The sequence below is a fragment of the Lithobates pipiens genome, unplaced genomic scaffold, assembly GCF_037356315.1.
Source record: "Lithobates pipiens isolate NorthernLeopardFrog02 unplaced genomic scaffold, aLitPip1_a1.2 Scaffold_25, whole genome shotgun sequence".
Taxonomy (NCBI): Eukaryota; Metazoa; Chordata; class Amphibia; order Anura; family Ranidae; genus Lithobates; species Lithobates pipiens.
Window position 1 is genome coordinate 16014015 of NW_027507787.1, and position 20550 is coordinate 16034564.

Genomic DNA, 20550 nt, shown 5'->3' on the forward strand with positions numbered 1-20550 from the left:
GCTAATTTTACTGTTTAGTTTTTTTTTTAATTCATGAAAGTGTCCCTTTTCCCAAAAAGGGGCGTTTAAAACACCGCTGCGCAAATAACGTGTGACATAAAATATTGCAACAATCGCCGTTTTATTCTCTAGAGTCTCTGCTAAAAAAAAAAAAAAAATATATATATATATATATATATATATATATATATATATATATATATATATATATATAAAAATAAAAATTATATATAATTATATAATTATATATATATATATATATATATATATAATGTTTGGGGGTTCCAAGTAATATTCTATCAAAAAATATGCATTTTAACTTAAACACTAAATGTCAAAAATAGGCTTAGTCATGAAAGGGTTTTAATATAATCCACCACGCAAAACTGAAGGGAACGCCTTCTCTGCTCCTAGCTTTGGATGCAGAGAAGGTGTTCGATTGGATACATTGGCGATATCTTGCCAGGGTATTGATGTTTGGATTCCAAGGCACCATATTTTTTAGAATTATGGCATTATATTCCAAGCTCTCTGCTCAGGTTTACACCTCGGGGGCACTTTCCACTCCATTTAATATTACAAATGGAACTCGCCAGGGGTGCACACTTTCATCAATAATTTTCAACCTTCTCATGAAACCTCTGGCGAGTTACATACGCAAACACCCTCAAAATTACAGGACATAGGTTTATCTACTCAACACACCATCAGTCTATTTGCTGAAGATGTTATACTCCTGATCACAGACGTAAAGACCTCATTAGCCTCGATACATCAAACACTTAAAATGTTCAATGGTAGATCCTACTACAAAGTAAACACTAAGTCATACATCCTTGGCATCAATATACCTCCTAAAACTAGGCGCAAAATGTAACAGTTATACCCATACAAGTGGAACACCACTGGTATAAATTACTTAGGCATCACCTTAACACCTAAGACAGAGGAATTGCTCAAAGCAAATTACTCCATATGCTTAGATAAACTACACCCCAAACTCCAAGAACTAGCAAAAACAGAATTATCCTGGTCCCGGAGACTGGCAGCCTTTAAAATGGTACTGCTACCACAATTTCTATACATATTTAGGACCCTTCCTTATCCCAGTGCCTAACATCTTCTTTATTAAAGCCCAATCTATGATCAACAGATATCTTTGGCAAGGAAAGAGGGTGAGGTGTGCATTCTCCAAACTAATCAATACTAGGAAGGCAGGAGGAGTGGGCTTAGTAGTACTTAAAGACTACTACATTGCCTTAATATTGACACAAATTAAAACATGGCTCCCCCAAAGCCCCAATACCAGATGGAAAGAATTGGAAAATATACAACCTAAAGATGGCGATCTTTATCACTTACTTCTTACTAGCCAATACACCCCTAGCTATGCATTGCTTTCTCCCACCATCACCTTACGCCTGGAGAGCTTTGTTAAACACTCCGTCTCAGGACTCCATGCCATCAATGCCTACCTATAGCTTGACACACATCATACCTGACTTAAACGTCTCAAGCTGGGTGGAAAAAGGGGTAGAAAAAATTAAAGATATGATAGGTCCAACTCCAAAAATCTTCAGGTCCTTACAAATAGAATACAACCTAGCTAACTCAGAATATTACACATACCATAGAATTACACATCTACTAAGCTCCAACTTGAAAACAAATATTGAGATGCCATGGAGAGTACTCTAATACTACACAAACCCTACCATCAAGATTAAAAGGTATATTGTTGTTCTATAATATACTGAAAAATAAGGATATACCCTTGAAAACAACTCATATGATTGCCTGGAAGAAGGACTTTGATACCTCGTATTAACTGGAACAATGGCGAAAGGCACTTCACATCACATACGCTGTGACAAAGTGTAAACTTATGGGAATTATCACAGAAAATCCTCTTCAGATGGTATCCGACACCCCATAGAATAGCTAAATTCTCACCACAAAGTTCCAATACCTGCTGGAGGAACTGTGGTGCTGTGGGAACATTGTACCACATACTCTGGTCTTGCCCTACTATAATCCCCTTTTGGAAAGTAGAATATGGAGTAATTTCACAAGTATTGAATATTAAATGCAATTTTAACCTTAGAGATAGAGTAAATTCCACCAGAATACAGGACCATAGCTGTGCACATTCTCCTAAGTGCACGATTAACGATAATGCGCCATTGGAGAGATCAACAAACCCCGTCTCTACATGAAGTAATAAGACTAACACTCACGCAGCGTACGAGAGGTTATATGCATCAACCCAAAATGATTATAGTAAACCCCCAAAAATATGGAAAAAAAAGGGTAGATTGGTACACAATGAAACATAAGACCTAAATGTATCACTTATAAACCATACTGTACTACCAAAGGGAAGTAACTGACGACTTTTTCTTTTTTCCTAATTTTATTTTATATTATTTTATATTATTTTATATTTTATATAGTTCTTACTTTTTTCGAACACCAATGTCTTTTTCATATACTACTTAGTCTAACATTATCTAACAATGAAAACAATGCAACCCCCAAAAGAGGGTTGGGGGTCGCCGCTATCCTCCTGAGCACAGTGTGTTCCTAGTTGGGGTGACTGGGTGGTGTTCCTCACTCTTGATCTAACAAGATATACTTTATGTAATCACATTTTTTACCTTGGTTTACAGGTCTATTGTATACAGACTGTTATAGAATAATCCTCAAGACAGTGTAATAAGCTGAAGTGCATGTCTGAGTGATTATTTTTTTACATGTTTTTTTCACTTCTGTTCTGTGAAATAGTCCATAAAAAAATATTGATAAAAAAAAAAAAAAAGGCATGTTCCAAACAAATTCACCGAATAAAAAACTTTTTTTAATTGGAAGTGAGAAAGGCTTTAAACCTACTATAAGTGTGGAATTTACTGCTACCAGTGGCCTTATTAGGAATATTTCATCTAATTTCCTGTTCAGGTGACAGATGGAACAATAAGCAAAGGGGAACTTTCCACAACAGAATACAGGTATATAACCACTTCAATACAGGGCACTTATACACCTTCTTGCCCAGACCAATTTTCAGATTTCAGCACTCTCACATTTTGAATGACAATTGTGTGATCATGCGATGCTATACCCAAACAAAATTTGTATATTTTTTTTTCCCACAGAGCTTTCTTTTGGTGGTATTTGATCAACTCTGGGGTTTTTATTTTATTACGCTACAAATAAAAAATAATGAAAATGTTGAAATAATAAAAAAAAAAGTATTTGTTTCTGTTACAAAACGTTGTAAATAAGTTTTCTCCTTCACTAATGGGCACTGATGAGGTAACATTTATATTTAGCACTGATGGGAACTCATAGGCGGATAGCACTGATGGATGATAATGTTGGCCAGCACTTAGAGGTGCTGGCAGGCATCACTGAATGTCACAGAGTGCCATCCCTAATGGGCACTGATTGCCATCCCTGGTGGCCATGGGTGGGCATCCTTGCTGGCTGCACTGATAATCAGTGCAGACAGCCCCCGTCAGGAGAGCAGTCGATCGGCTCTCCTCTACTCGTGTGTCAGCGCAAGTAGAGGAAAAGCCGATACATGGACTTTCCTGTTTGCACTGTGATCAGCTGTGATTGGACTGACACACCACCGATCGCTGCACTGCATGCCAGCTTGTTATCCTGCTGAACCTTGTATGACACCCAGTCAGGATAACTGAACCACTTCCCGGCCATCATTCTGCTATTGGCCGGGCGGGAAGTGGTTAAAGGATAAGTTCACCCTTTTTAACATGGTACAACCATATTCATGGTGTAACAAGTTACGGATGCACTTGCCCCCACTCCCCCATTCTGACAGCTAGCAGGGGACCTTCCCCCAACCCCCCCCCCTCCCCCGATAGCAGTCACAATCTGCAAAAAACAAGGCCGTGTCATCCATTCCAGCTTAAATCAGCTAAACACATTCTCACAGCATCAAAGCAAATGCTATGATAAGTCTACAGAAAATGTTCTTTAGAAAGCAGCCACAGCCTATGTAGAATCACTTGTCCCCTGCCAAAATGCTATGAAAAAGGTTCCTTGCGCTCTCTCTGCAGATGGTCCAACAACCCCTTTGCTAAGTCACAGCAAAAACTTTCTAATCAGCAAAGCTCATCTCAATGGTGAGCTATAGCTGTGACTTGAGAGAAGACGATTCTACAGAGAGAAAGAGCCCTTGAAGCTGTGGGGGTGCAGGCTTTTCCACTCAGGGTGTGGCTACTTTCTAAAGAAAAATAACTAAAAACGATGACACTGTTTTGATGGCAATAGAATTTTGCAGATTTTAACTGAAAGTTCAGTTGTGTTTTTAAACCCATCAGATTCTAACCCTGTTTATCAAAAACTGGAAACCGAAAAGGTTTAGTGATGGGCTTTAAAGTAGGGGTGTCCAATCTGTGGCCCAAGACTGCTATAAATCCCAGATAGCAAGGATAACGTGCCACAAATTTGTGGCAGTGTTGAATTGTAAGTTTGATAACTTGCTGCACATTTTCACTGGCAAGTTGTACACTTGCAGAGCGCTTGAAGCAGTTCTAGTTGACACTTTTCCAATTTGTAGCAAGTTTGCATGGCAAGTCTAGCAAGAGAAAACGTACTGTAGCAGTTGTGAGTCTATAGCAAGAGCTCTTCCAAGTCTATAGCATGAAGATTCAGCCACCTCTGTGGTGGGATAACAACTGCAAAACATAACCGGAATTTGCAGCAGACTTGCAGAATGTTTGCAAAGAAAGTTGATCTGGATTCATGCAATGCAAACTTGCTGCAATTGTGCAAACGCTGTGTGAAGCCTGGAAAGTCTAGCAATAGATTATCAAGTCATTTTCAAACTTGCAGCATAATTTCTTGCTATCTGGGATGTAGCCAAGCACGAAATCATAAAAACGTCTCTAAAAATGTTTTTTTTTTGGAATCTTTTGTAAAAATGTGTTACACTTAGCGAACATTAAATTCGACAGTCTCTTTACTGGACTTTTAGACATGTTATCTTCCCAAAAGAAAAATATCCATTCAATCACGCCTTATTCACGTTATCAGTTTTTAGCAGCACATATTTTTGTGAACAACTATATTCAAGGATGAAGCACACGAAGGGCAACATTAGAACCAGAATATCTGATAAGCACTTTGAGCATTCTTTGAGAATTTCTACTACATCCATCGAACCAGATAGATGGATGTAGGAAAAAAAAATGGCAAACATAGCACTTTTATGCTGCCCTCATTTATTTTTATAAAAAAAAAAAAAAATAGTACAAAAAAAAAAAATATGAAGTTTTATTACTCACTCAGAAAGGTACATTATCTATATCAGGGAACATTAACTTGTGGCCTGCCCAACTTTCTGCTCATCAAATATCCTTATTGTTAGTGTAGTATGTGTGGTCCAAGACCAAGCCTTGTCTTCCAATGTGGCTCGGGAAAGTCAAAAGGTTTGACACCCCTGCTTTAAAGTATCGATAGGCATGACACAATCACCCTGTCTGGCCAATTATGTTTAAACTGGGCAACCACCATATCTACGAGCATTGTATGGCCTCTGTAGACACCTCAGAAAACAATTGATCTTAGAGAACAATATTTTCATGAATGGATTTCCCAAACTAATTGCTATAAAATAAGACTGGCCTAGGAGAGGCAATACAAAAGTGCATGTGTATAAAATATATATATATATTTTTTCACATATACATGCACATACAGTATGTCACCCTCCCCCTCCCCCCCCCCCCCCCCCCCCAAAAAAAGCTAATTGGCAAATGAATTTCCCCCCTCATCCCTGGAACATGTCTTAGCCATAGGAGATGATGGATGAATATGGTGTCACCAAGACCTGATCGTAGACTCTCAAGGTTGCCAGTTTCCATTCTAATTAATGTTTTTTTTTACACGCTAAATTAAAATTATCAAAAAAAATATTGTATTACATAAAGCTGTAATAAAGTATATTTTATTACACAAAGAGCATAACAAAATAAAAGATGCATACTTTATGAATAATAATTTTTCTGAGAAATAAACACATGCTGAAAAATAGATGCAAGAGCTGCTTTCTGAAAGAAGACATGGAATTTAAATTCACAGCTGCAAAAGCAGGACTATTGTTTGAGGTTTATAATTAAAAAAAAATGTTATAAACATTCCTAATGATGTACATACAGAAAATCTGGGATATTCTAAGGCTATGGTATAGTTATTACAACACAGCACAAATCTATTTACAGGCAATTGGCTCTTCTTAAAGAATTGTGTTTAAATTATAAAAATACTTTTTTCAAATAGCTTTCTAAAAGAAAGAAAAAAACATTTCAAACACTCATTTAAAAAAAAAAGTATGCAGGTATTTAAGACCAACACATTGGCTATTTACAAAGTTGTTTTTTACTTTTAACAAGCATTGATGTTCTGATTTTCTACACCATGTGAAACCTTCAACATGTCTGTTGCAGCCTGGTAAAAGCGTGTCTAAAGCTAGCACTCCCAAACTGCAGCTAAAGGGTCTTTAATGACTGCTGCTTAGAGCTGATTAAATGCTTTGTAAAGCCTACTGATGATTCATGGGCTAGTGTCCGGGAAGCCAATTAGCCACAATTTTCTCATGCTTAGGGTCCCAGAGTTAACTGGTAGTGTTAACGCTTGACTGCAATGTGATACCTCATATGTCGTACTCATAGTTGGCTTGTAAGAGACATGATTTGCTCGTCTCAGTTCTTTTATGGTCTCGGCAGGCATGGACTTGGAGAATCCCAGACCACTCCAAGTGTTTGTTGGAGTTCTGACTTCTGTCACCACAGGTTTCTTCAGCATTGCTGTGGCAGGGAAGTAAAAAAAATAAAATAAAAAGAAGATTGCTGTATTATGGAATTGCAATAAAATAAAAATATACAGTTTCACTAGATCTGAATGTCCTACTGCATTTTCAATTTTTGTTTGTGTGTTTATCAATTTTTAACATGCATGATATTCTAATATACATTATGATACATGCCTATATGGTGTAGCACGTTTTAGCGCAGTGTATTATTTATTGGTTACTGTATAAATGACACTGGCAGGGTAGAGGTTAACATCAGGGGCGATAAAATGGTTAAGTGTGCTCCTAGGGCAGTGATGGCAAACCTTGGCACCCCAGATGTTTTGGAATTAAATTTCCCATGACGCTCAATTACACTGCAGGGGTGAAATGTAGTTCCAAAACATCTGGGGTGCCAAGGTTCGCCATCACTGTCCTAGGGAATGCTTTCTAACTCTGTGGGGGATGGACTGACTGGAGGAAGAGACACATCTGTTTCTGATTAGCAGGAACACAAGATCTCTCTCCCTCTCTGACAGAATGACGGTCTGCCTCGTTTCTCAAGCAAACGATCAAGGGAGGCCATCACGGCCACCGGACCCACTGATTGGCTCCGATGTGTCCAATCACAGAGCCCCGGAGCCGAAAAGAGAAATCAAATACAGGTACATGATTTTGCGCTTAAGGGTCGCCCTGCCGCAGTATATGTACGTGGGGCGGTCCTTAAGTGTTTAAAATTGTTTGTAAAATAACTAAAAGGCATGTTTTAACAGTTCTGTCCAATTGTCAATTTAGATTAAAGATATGAGCAGTAACAGAATTATGAAAACTGCATACTAAAAATAATGTATTTAAAACAGATATGGTGGGGGTCAGGCACATACTAACCCTGCTAACTTCAGTCTGAACATCTAGGTTTAAATTACCTCTGCTTATTAAAGGGTTATGCTCACTGTCATATATTCTTTTTTTCCCCCTTAATAGAAATTATTGGAGGATTCAACAGACACAAAGTTAAGCTAATTTTTAAGGTGATGTGAAGTTTTCAATAGACATGTGGGGTATAATACATAGTAGACAAATTTCATACATGGCATAGTCAACTAGTGCAAATCAAGTTGGATAGATGGAAAACATTTCTCAGCTCAAAGAATTTGTTTTCCCTGTAAACAAAGCAAGTTCTTGTTTGATAGAGCAAATAGTTAGGCGGGAAGTAGTAATACAATTTTTCAGAATCAATCTCCAAGCCACTAGAAGGCAAATAAGAATCCAGGATTAGTGAGAAATCATGCCCTTGGATGACATTTGTGGGAATAGGTTTTTGTCCCAGTAACCGAAGAGCAGGAGCATAGGATCCTTAGGAAGCTGGCAGAAACTGATTTTGTAGATAAAAGAAAGTACTTGGTCCCAGAAGGAAAAGATGGCTGTGCAGGACCAAAGGTGGTGAGTGAGCGTTGGCCTTGGCTGGGAACGCAGTGGGCATAGTGCAGATGGGGGGTGATCCTTCTAAAGTAGAAAGGGTAGAAAAGCCTGGTGTTATCAGTTATTTGTGTTTCTCTCCAGGATTCATTAGGAACCAGGTAGAGCAAGTTGTTGTAACCCTGAAGTATTTTGTCAGATTTTTACAATGGGGAAGTGTTTACTCCAGTTCTTTACTGAGGAAGCCATAAAGGGAGGGATACATTTGCAAATCAGGAGTTTGTTGATGTCCAATATAGTTTAAGTTCCCTTTTGTAACAGGCAATCAGGCAACACTGTTATAAATATTTTGCTTCTGTCCCTGCAGTGAGTGGTAATGAAGCTGATGCATGGAAAATGGTGAAAGACATGAGTCAAGGGTAGAGCGAAGTTTCTGGCGAAAAACTTAAACATTTGTGGCGACCCAGAGTCTAGGTCAAAAAGGGACGGGGACAAGGGTTAGTCTTTTGCGTTGCCATACGAGGAAGGCTGCATGTTCCATCCCGGAGAGAAAATAGAATTACCTTGGATGGGTAAATGTCTGAAGAAGTTAAAAGTTAAAGGTAAAGATAAAAAGATGTTGATTTTTTCTAAATCTCCTTCCAGGTGATAGCAGTGTCTTGATAGAGGACATTATGTTGATGGTCCGGACTTAAAGGACTTCCATATTCAGTGTAGGTGGGCCACCAGAGAGAATGGGTGGGCCCTCTGTGATTCAATGGTAACGGGAGGCCTTTAGAATCCAATCTAAGCCTATACGTAGGAAACAAGCTAAGTTATAAGCTCTGATATTAGGCAGACATACCTCCTTCACTCCTGGGGACATGGAGTTTTGCTAAGGCTATGCAAGGTTGCTTTTTGCGCCAAATTAAATTGAGAAATGATTCTGTTTAAAGATGGGATATCTTTGTGCTTCAGTAATACCGGAATAATTTGGAGAGGGTATAGGAGGCGAGCAAAGCTGACCATTTTGAACATCTCCCCACTAGTGAAATAGGCAGATCCATCCAGTCATCCAGTTCATGTGAAATTTTCTTAAATAAAAAGGAGGATAATTCAAGGTGTAGATAATAGAGGGGGTTCTGCCTATCTTAATGCCCAGGTATGTTATTGCAAGATGAGGCTACAGAAAAAGGGGAGGAAGAGGTCAAAGTGGGAGGAAGACGTCCAAGTGGGATTAGGTGTTGTACCAAGGGGAAGAATTTCACTCTTGCTATAGTTGATGTGGAGGCCAGAGAAAAGTCTGAATTCATCAAATATGTCTGACAATGGACATGTCGGAGAAGGGATTTACGGTGAATATAAAAAAGTGTCATCTGCAAAGAAGGCGGAACGCAGTTCACAGTCGCCAAAATGTATCCCATGAAAGGGGGCATTCTCGGCTAATTATCTAGAGAGATTCAAGAGCCAAATTAAATAGTAACAGAGAGGGGGCAGCCCTGCCTAGTGCCTTTGTAGAGGTGAATTTCATATTATAATAAGCCTGCCATCACCAATCTGGCCAATGGAGAGGCATACACCATTTGAAAAAGGTGATTGAAAGGACCAAAGCCCAATTTTGCGAGAACTAGACAGCCAGTCGAAACGCACATCGAAGGCTTTCTCTGCATTCAGAGCGACGATGGCCACATTTTTCAATTTGGCGTGTTCCAGGACCATCATTAACTTACAGATGTTTAGGGTCGCTGTTCTCCTCTCCCCTCAAAACCAGATTGAGCAGAGTGAATCAGGGAGGGGAGGATGTTGGCGAGCCTGGTTGCTACTATTTTGGAGAGGATTTTTAACATCCAGATTCAGGAGTGGGATGGGCCTATAGGAGCCTGGCTCTAAGGGGTCTTTCCATTTCTTTGACTAAAGTTTGATGGTGGCTTGGTTCCAAGTGGGTAGGTAGGAACCCCAAGACCATATTTCATTGTACACTTGGAAAAGGGTAGGTTTAACTAGGTCTTGGGAGTGTTTAATAAAACTCGTTTGAGAATCTGTCAGGACAGGAGCTTTGTTTGGAGCTAGGTGTTGTACAGTTAAGGAGATTTCTGTCAGGGATATTTGTGCGTTTAGAGCCTGGTGAGGTTCCACTTTGGGAAGGTGAACTTTGTCCAGGAACCTCTGGGTAATTTGCTTTATCTATGGGATTGTTGGTGTAGAGGGAGGCGTAAAATATTAGCATGACTGTTGACCTCCTGTGGAAGGGATTGAACCGTACCCTCGGTATCAGGAAGCGAGGTTATAAACATGGGGCGATGAGGGCCCTTACATAATCTAGGCAAAAGCTTGCCCAATTTGTTTCCAAATTTATGGAGAGTGGCGTCAGCATATGCCTGTTTGGTCAGCTCCATTTTGTCTGCCCACGAGTCATAAGCTCGCTTGGCCGCATGCCATTCTGCTCTGTGTTATGGTGTACTGGGACGAGAGGGATCCTTGTGCAATTTTAGGGCAGGGGCTAGCCTCTTAATAGTTCAATAGTGCATGTTTCTTGTAAGAAGCTGCATTTGAAAGCCTTGCCTGCCTCCCAAAACAAGTTGAGATTGACTGCATGGGTGGAATTTGCAGAAGAAAATTCGTCCCATGCTCTGGCCACGTAGGCTTGGAAATTTGCTTTATTGGACAGATAGGCTGGGAATTGCCAAAAACGTGGCTTAGAAGTATGAACCTAATGTTCGAGGAATACTGAGATCGGGGCAGGGTCTGAAATGTGTCTCAGCATTGGAGATCATGGGGATAATATTGTTTGTGCCAAAGCTATAATCAATTCTAGTAAAAACATTATGGGGGGGGGGGGGGTTAATAACCTCCAGAGGTCAGCAAAGCATATCTATTCCACGGCGGAGGCAAGGTAAGTTGGGTTAACATTCTTAGCCATTTTAGAGGGGCGTTTGGGAGTGGACCTGTCTTCTGCTGCTTGTAGAATATAATTGAAATTGCCTCCCATCAAGTGGGGGACCTGAGGGTGTTTTAGGAGTCTAGTGGACATAGCTGCAAAGAATTGTTTACCAGGACTATTGGGAGCATACACGTTTGAAATCAAAAGTTCCCTATTACCTAATTGAAGATGGGCTGTAATAAAACAAACAGTCTATGGGTGTCACTGTCTAGCAATATGATTTCACAAGGGGGATATTTACAGATTAGAAACAGCACGCCGCCTTTTCTACCTACTGCATCGGAGCCCAAAAGTGTGTCCACTCAGAGCTTCTTCATGAGATCAAAGTCTTGAGATGTCAGATGGGATTCTTGTAATAGGGGAATGTCTGTTTTTAGCCTTTTAAAAGTGACAGAGGATTTTTAGTCTTTTAATGGGGGGATTTAGGCCCCTTCACAGTGCAAGATGGTGGGTCTTTCCTTGGTCTCCACTGGTTTGAGGGGGCAAGATGGAGGTTAGGCCTTGGGAGGAATATTGGATTCTGCCTCCAGGTTCAGGGAGTGTAGAAAGTCCTTAGCCTCAGAGGTCCTGGAAAGAAAGTTGTTCCCCGCTTGAGGCTCTAAGGCGAAGAGTGGCAGGATATGCCAGGGTATATTTGAGATGTTGCTGAAAAAGTTCAGGACAGGCTTTCCATTTCCTGGAACCTTCAATGGAGTAGTCCGCGTGGACTGCTTTTGTCCACAAAGAGATCCATAGCTTCTGGTGAACTAGCAACGTCAGCGACGGGGTGTGCAGGCATTCTGAGCGGGTTTTGTAGGCAGATGAGTGGGTCTCAGCAGGAGCCACAGGAGAGGATGGATACAGCATAAGGTGCCAGAACCAGCAGCTCTGTTGTATATTCTAATTTCTAAAGACACCAGCTATTCAACTCCATAAGTTACCTTTAAAATCAGTACATTTAAGTAGATTACCATTTCTACTACTTGTATACATTTTCTCCACTTACCTTTTGTTGCCAGCAACTTTTTTTGTTCATAATCATATGCCTAAAAAGAAAGAATGGTGTCAAAATATATATATACACACACACACACACACACACACACGGACAATAATCTAGAGTATAAAAACGAAGCAATTTTGCAATGAAACATGTCCATCAGCAACTCAGCATGGTCTGTTTAAACTGCACAATGTTGTGTTATTGTACCCATATGCAATATATCTATTTAGATCTACCCTGTGCTTGTAAAAGATTAATGTACATTTCACTACTGCACAATGTACACAGGTGAATACTTTAAAAGTTAATTCAATCAGCTTTATATCTCTTTTCACAGGGCTGTTAGGCACAAAAAAGCAAACAGTTGAATCTGTAAAGCATATTTACTTTAGTACCGATATCTTGGTTAAGCCTGGTTATAAAAAGCTCCCTTTACAATAACGAGTCCTATATAGTTGCAAAGTAGGTGAGGTTGAAGAGACACACAAGTCCAAGTCCAACCCATCTGTGTGATTATGTCAGATTGTCAGTATTACATTACATGCTTATCTAATAGTTTCTAGAAACTAAAATCAATGCTCCCCGCTGAGACCACCTGTGGAAGGGAATTCCACATCTTTGCCGCTCTTACAGTAAAGAACCCTCTGCGTGGTTTAAGGTTAAACCTCTTTTCTTTTCATTTTAATGAGTGGCCACATGTCTTGTTAAACTCTTCTGCGAAAGAGTTTTATCCCCATTGTGGGGTCACCAGTATGGTATTTTGTATATTGAAATCATATCCCCTCTCAAGCGTCTCTTCTCCAGAGAGAATAAGTTCAGTGCTCGCAACCTTTCCTCATAACGAATATCCTCCAGACCCTTTATTAGCTTTGTTGCCCTTTTTGTACTCCCTCCATTTCCAGTACATCCTTCCTGATTACCAGTGCCCAGAACTGGACAGCATACGCTCGGTGCGGACGGACCAGAGTCTTGAAGATTAGAATTTTCGCTTTATCCCTGGAGTCCATCAAATACAGAGATTGAACTGTTTACCTCATCCTCCAAGTCATTTATGAACAAATAGGATTGGTTCCAGCACAGAACCCCGCTACCCACCCCTGACCATTCCGAGTACTCCCCATTTATCACCACACTCTGAACTCCCTCTTGTAGCCAGTTTTAAATCCATGTACTCACCCTATAGTCCATGCCAACGGACCTTATTTTGTACAGTAAACATTTATGGGGAACGGTGTCAAATGCTTTTGCAAAATGTAGATACCCCACATCCACAGGCCTTCCTTTATCTTGATGCCAACTCACCTCCTCATAGAAGGTTAATAGAATGGTTTGACAAGAACGATTCTTCATGAATCCATGCTGATTACTGCTAATGATACTGTTCTCATTACTAGAATCTTGCATATAGTCCCTTATCACCTCCAAGAGTTTACATACTGTTGATGTTAGGCTAATTGGTCTAATTCCCAAGGATGTATTTTGGGCCCAAATGTGTATGTAGAGATGGGGCAGTCACAGGAATTTGTATGGGTAGCATTCAATGAAACATCATTTTTAATGCTCACCATGGTTAGGTTTAAAGCAATTTTTTCAAATCAGTCTTGGTGTTTCTTTATGCCCCACAGAGCTTTGTGGACTTAATATAGATATAAATTCTATCTCCAACATCAGGGGTCTCAACATTTTTGAAACAAAGGACCATTTTACTGCCCTTCACACTTTAGAGGGGCCTTACTGTGGCCAGTGGGAGCAGTAAATGCCCTGGCATCAATGGAGTAAACAATGCCATAGGCTTGGGTGTCAGTGGGGGGGGGGGGGAGGACCAGTGCCCCATCACTGGTGTCAGTGGGGGGGGGGACCAGTGCCCCATCACCAGGGCCACATCCAGCACGCGAGCAACAGTTTAGATCTACATGAATGATCTACATGAATGAGCTGCTATAGCCTAATATCCTTCACCTATTTTCTTCCTGTAATACTTCCCATTAAGTGTTTCTATTACTGTATTCAAATCCAATGGATTAGAGAAATGTATCTACAATTCACAGTGAAGTTGGCCACAGGATAAAGGCAGCAAAGGGGTACTAACAAAAGTTATTTTCCCAATGCATATATACATGCTTTTATCCAATGGCCATATCCGACACACTCAAGCTCTTAGCCTACGTTTCTCAAGACATGGCTATTACCAGGAAATTTCCAGTTAAACCTTTCCTATGAAGCAGGTAGAGTCACCTAAAACTCAGCACAAACATCGCCCACAGAAGTAGAAATTGTAGCTAGTGAAAAGTGACCATCCAGCGTCTGAGTAACTTTCTTGTATCGTAGACATGATTGCCTGAACTAACAGACTTCAGCTAGATGGGGTGAGGATTTTCATTTCTACATGTACTAGAAACCTTTAAAAATCAACTCAGGAAGAACAGTTTTGATTTCTTTGGCAGATCACTATTGTTTTCCATAGCCATACCAAGGATGGTCTCCGGCTCTCCTCCACCCCATGACTAAACAATGCAGGTGGGCAATTTTCCAAAAAAACATCTCTAGGTGGCTGGATCATGCCTGCGAGGTCAACCATAATAGGGAAACTTTGGGTAGCAGTAAGCTGGCCATAGGCATCAGTGAACAGCTAGACATGCATGCATGATTTGAGTGCCTTCTATCTTCTAGGCCAGTCTCTACAACAGTCATAAGTGTTAAATTTAGTGCAATGGAGAAGGCATTTAGAGGCACTGTGTGCAGAAAAATTTGATGCCAGGGACAACAGCAAAAGTTGTCCAAAGATTTATAAACTGCTTAATTAATTTGTAATTTAAGAGCACTAATTTGAGGCAATAATTAAAGTGGCGGTAAACCCTTACAGACCACGTTTACCTACAGGTAAGCCTATATTAAGGCTTACTCGTAGGTACTCTAAATATCACCTAAACCTGTACGGTTTGGGAGATATTTACCATACACACTTGCGCCGGCATCATCGGCGCACGCGCACTGAAGAAAGGGTACAATTATGCCATTTCTAAAGGGCTTGTGCTGTGACTGGTGGCTCCTGCACATGCGCAGAAGTGACGTCACGTGAATCTGGCCAGTCGGAGCCGGAGTCCGTGGCCCTGGAAGGAAGAGGGGTGAAGATGGAGGCTTCTTCACAGCGGTGACATTGTGGGCTTCCTTTGCAGGTAAGTACATACTGAGCTAGTATGTGATGCATACTAGCCCATTATACTTTTACTTTGCAGGGGGAAAAGAGGAAGTAAAACCCATCAGGGTTTACTTCCTCTAACTGCTCCATAGGTACAAAACATCACCCAAGCTGGAAAAAAAAAAAAAAAAAAAAGCAGACCTGTAAATTGTCATAAGTACGTATATAAATATACACAATCATCCTCTAAATCATGTTTTCAGGATTTCCCTCAGATGAAACGGCTGTGTAATTACAAAGGCAGTGAAACTGATCAAATCACCTGTCCAAAATATTGGGAAGCCTGAAAACGTGACCTGTTGGGGCGCCTTGAGGACTGGAGTTGAGAAACACTGCTCTAAATGCTAGTAATTGAGGTAAACTGTTGTGTTTACTGACTAAGGTATTTTTGAAAACAAAGTAGTGGGACTTTAAATATGCCAAAACGAGAACAAAGTTCGTGTATGGACGCGTGAAGCAGAAGCTCCGTACCAACGAGAGCCTACATTGCACACTAGGACCGATAGACAAGCTGAGACTGGCATCGCCGGGCACTGTAATCCCCACCCATCGCAGCGAGATGACCCGCAAACGTAAGGGTCTGCCTCAACTCAAAAAACTGCCGCAGTTCTTTCCGCGGAATCCCCGAGGCCTAGTCCAAGATGGCGCGGGCGGAACCTCACGGCCTCCAGATCGGAGGCGTCCAGTCCGGGAGCGCATAAGCGATCGCCGAATAGATCTCCGGGGGCATCCACCCTTTTGTCCCTCAGCCCAGCAAAATCCAAGCCGCGGATGGCGGACACTGTCAGCGCGGAACAGGTTAGTGGAGACTGTGACCAGCTGGAGGACACTAGAGAGATCTCGGACACCATAGACTAATTTCCCACATCCAACCAGCCGGTGTCTGATACCACGCTCAAAGAAATGTTAGTCTCAATGCGTAGCACCATACACGCGGATATCATGGACTGCATGAGGGGGTTTAAATCAGATATCACTGCAATAGGGACCCGCATCGACCATGTCGAAAACAAAATGGGGGAATTTGTGGGCCACCATAAACTCAGTGGTGGACGCACATAATAACCAATCGGATGAAGTGGCATGGCTTAAAATGAAGGTCACAGATTTAGAGGACAGGTCTAGACGAAACAATCTCAAATTGAGAGGTGTCCCTGAACTGATCTTACCAGGGCAACTACTGCAATATGCCCAGGAGTTGCTGGGTGCCTTCCTTCCGGACCTATCGGTCTCTGACTTGGCTATAGACAGATCGCCTGCCAAAACCTCCCCATATCCCGGACAATGTCCCCAGAGATGTTCTCATGAGGGTCCATTTTTTTCAAGTAAAGGAGAAGTTTGTTTCAGCCTTCCGGACCAACAAACAACCGCCTGAGCGTTATGCCAGTCTGCAGGTATTCGCTGACCTGTCGCAGCACACAATGCAAAAAAGGAAAGCACTACTGCCTATTACCAAGGCCCTCCCTCCGTAACCATGCTATCCTATACAGATAGGGATATCCATGTAAACTCTCCATATCTAGAGAGGGCCAAACAACAGTCATTGACAACCTCAAGGATGGTTTGGACCTACTCAGGCTATGGGATATCCTCCCTACCCAAACAGAGGGTACTCCAACTCCACTGACCAAACCGCCAGTACATGATACTTGGCAAGTAGTATCACGTAAAAAGAAAGTTGCGAACCGCAATATACGAGTCCTGGTATGCGTTCTCACTTAAGTTTTCATTTTTTTTACTTTCTTATGCTCTCGACGACTGCTTGTTGAACTTCGTGAGTTTTTTGTCCCCCTGCTAGTTCTAGGTTAGGCAGAAAATATGCCCAGATTCTCAGGTGAATCGTTCTTTTTATCCGTGTGGCTCAAGCCACAGTTTCAATACTGTTTTTTCTTTGTTGTTTTTTTTCTTTTTCCTTTAATTTTCTGCTTCCTCACTCACTGGACTTACCCCTGTGTTCCTTGTCCTCTCCTTCCTTGTGCCTCCTATTTCCCCGGAAATCACCGTACCTTTCCTTGAGATGGAAACTGCGATGTCAAGGTCTTGCTGCCCAGGAAAATACAACAAGCTGAACTTGGACGTTCGTGCTCCTTTGGAGATGTTCTCGGAGCAGCGAAGGTATGCTGACCGACGTACACTTCACTTTCTACTAATTCACAATGTTGAACTTTGTCTCATTTAATGTACACGGTTTGAATCATCCAGCAAAGAGGGCATCTGCATGGAAGGAGGCTCTGAAGCTCCGTGCAGATGTGTTTTGCCTTCAAGAATCGCACTTCCTTGCTTCTGACCCGCCGCCATTTCGCAACAAGCGTTTCCCACATCTTTTCTATGCCTCTGCCGCCCATAAACGCAAAGGCGTCCTGATTGCTATCAGGGACTCGGTTGCTTTCTCCCACATCCTCACAGTAGCGGACTCAGAGGGCAGGTACCTTATTGTGGTAGGCTCGCTCAATTCAACAATCTATACCATTGTGAGCTTGTATGCTCCTAATTCCCACCAGATAAGATTCTTTCAACGTCTGCTCAAGAGAGTCAATGAAGTTCGTCAATGAGCTTTAATCCTGTGTGGGGATTGTAACATTACTGCTGACTTTACAATAGATACTACTACTAGGTCTCGTAGACCCCTTCCTTCATTGCAACGTTTGCTTCATGAGGAGGGACTGTACGACATCTGGAGATGTCAACACTCTAATGAGAGACTATTCGTTTCACTCATCCAGGCACAATACTTATTCAAGGATTGATATGATACTTGTGGATAAATTCTTGCTTCAGGCGGTGTCCTCCTCCGCTATCCACAGCATCTCTTGGTCTGATCATGCCCCGGTGTCTGCTGTGGCGGCGGAGGGGAACAACCATCCTGTATCCGGTGTCTGGAGGGCGAACACCGAGGTGTTTGGGTCCCCAACACTTATGGGGGAAATCACTAGTAGCCTTAAAGAGTTTTTTCTATTTAACACTGATTCGGTGGGTGTTCCTATGGTTCTCTGGTGTGCACACAAGGCCTTTATGAGGGGTTTATTACTACAGGCTAGTGTTAGACTCAGGAAAGCAAGATCTTTAAAACTAGATCGTCTAAGGGATATCAATCTACTAAATTTGCAGAATAAAATAACCCCCTGCCAAACAATAGCGCATAAAATAGACGCACTTCGATCTGAACTAAGACTTTTATTGTTAGAAAACCATAACAGGACTCTTGCTTATTTTAAGCTGACGCACTATTCAGCGGGTAATAGGGCAGGTAAACATCTAGCACACCGCTTGAAGGAACATAGAGCTCGAACCACCATCCCTTATTTACTCAACCCTGCAAACAAAAGATATATAATCCTAAAGATATAGCAGATTCTTTCGCCCAATATTATTCCTCCCTATACAACATTAATTTGGACCCCACAACCTCACAGCCCACTACAGATGATATTCAAAACTTCCTAGATAGTGTTTCACTTCCAAAATTATCCGAAGACCAACTTCTAAGTCTCAATGCCCCAATATCACAGACAGAGATTCAGAGAGTCATTGGATCCCTACCATTAGGCAAGTCTCCAGGTCCTGATGGCCTTCCAAGTGAATATTACCGTAAGTTTGCTGAAATTTTGTCCCCAACTTTACAAGCTGTTTATGCCAGGCAAATACCTCGTCTGCATTTCCCCCTGAGATGCTTAGTGCCTATGTTGTCACTATTCCTAAGCCGGGCAAATCCCCAGATACCCCACCTAATTTTCGCCCAATCTCACTTCTAAATACTGATGTGAAAATCTATGCAAAAACTCTAGCCCAAAGACTACTTCCTATACTCCCCACACTTATAAACCCGGACCAGTCAGGGTTCACCCAGGGACGGCAGGCATCTGATGCCACTAGAAGGGTGATAGATATTGTGTGCCATGCGAGGGTCTGTCGAACGCCTTCTCTGCTCCTCTCTTTGGACGCGGAGAAGGCGTTCGACAGAATACATTGGGGCTACATGTGGTCCACTCTCGCTAGGTTTGGATTCAGGGGCCCTATCCTCTCTGCTATACTTTCCCTATACTCAACTCCTTCAGCGAAAGTGTATACCTCTAATATTCTCTCCGAGTCCTTCAATATAACTAATGGTACCAGACAGGGGTGCCCCCTATCTCCCTCAATTTTTAATTTGCTTATCGAACCTTTGGCTGAGCAGATTAGGGCCCACCCGGACATTCGGGGGTTTTCCTTCCGAGACAAGCGTCATAAAATAAACCTCTTCGCAGACGATATCATCCTGTTCATTACTTCCCCCGCAACATCTTTACGCCATACCCAATCTCTATTAGATCAATTTAGTAAAATTTCATACTATAAAGTTAATGATTCCAAATCCCTTATACTCCCCTTAGTTATCCCACAGGAGCTTCAACTTAACCTGCAAAAGCTCTCCCCATACTCGTGGAAATCAGATAGCATAACTTACTTGGGACTTCAGATAACAGCGGACCCTAATAGATTGGCAGATATAAACAACTCCTTGCTACTCCAAAAACTAACCCTTGAGACTAAACGTATCGCTAAAACCGAACTGACCTGGTCGGGACGCCTAGCCTCTTTTAAAATGCTCCTGCTCCCGCAGATTCTGTATGTGTTTCGCACCCTTCCCATTCCACTTAAAGCCACTCATCTCAAGTCACTCAACACCTTTCTACATGGTTACATATGGCGAGCACAAAAACCAAGGTGCTCTAAAACTCTCTTAATCAAAAATAGGAAAGCGGGAGGTATGGGACACATTGAGCTACAGGATTACTTTAGGGCGGGTATTCTTACTCAGCTCAAGACTTGGTTTGATGTGCGGTCATCCTCCCCTTGGCGAGACATTGAGGAATTCATGTCTACGACCAAGGACCTTCCTGCTCTTTTGTGGCTCAACCGCTGGAGACCCTTCCCTCTACGACAACTACCTCTCACACTACAGGCCTCTCTTTGGCCATGGAGGAGCCTCCCGCGGGTCGACACACTGGAGCCGGGGGTGATTACGGTCCCCCTGGGTATTGAGCTGCTCACTAAAGCGATCCCTAATCTCATTCTCCAAAGCTGGCAACTGAAGGGCATCACCCTAGTATCTGACTTGCTCTCTGAGGGACAGATTAAAGACTTCAAGGTACTTCAAGCTGAATATGATCTTGAGCGGAGCAAGATCTATAAATTTGGTCAAATATCCCATCTCCTGCGCTCACTGCCTGTGCATC

General features: G+C 41.8%; 1 protein-coding gene across 6 annotated transcripts in view; it reads right to left on the bottom strand.

Annotated features, from left to right (window-relative positions):
• Window positions 1-20550, bottom strand: part of BICC1 (BicC family RNA binding protein 1) — a 342816-nt gene that overhangs the window by 31331 nt on the left and 290935 nt on the right. For all 6 annotated transcript variants that reach the window (XM_077454137.1, XM_077454135.1, XM_077454133.1 and 3 more), the window contains exons 16-17: window positions 12139-12178; window positions 6676-6830 (exon numbers count right to left, since the gene is read on the bottom strand). In XM_077454137.1, the coding sequence (XP_077310263.1) occupies window positions 6676-6830; window positions 12139-12178 (195 nt within the window). The remainder of the gene's footprint in view (window positions 1-6675; window positions 6831-12138; window positions 12179-20550) is intronic.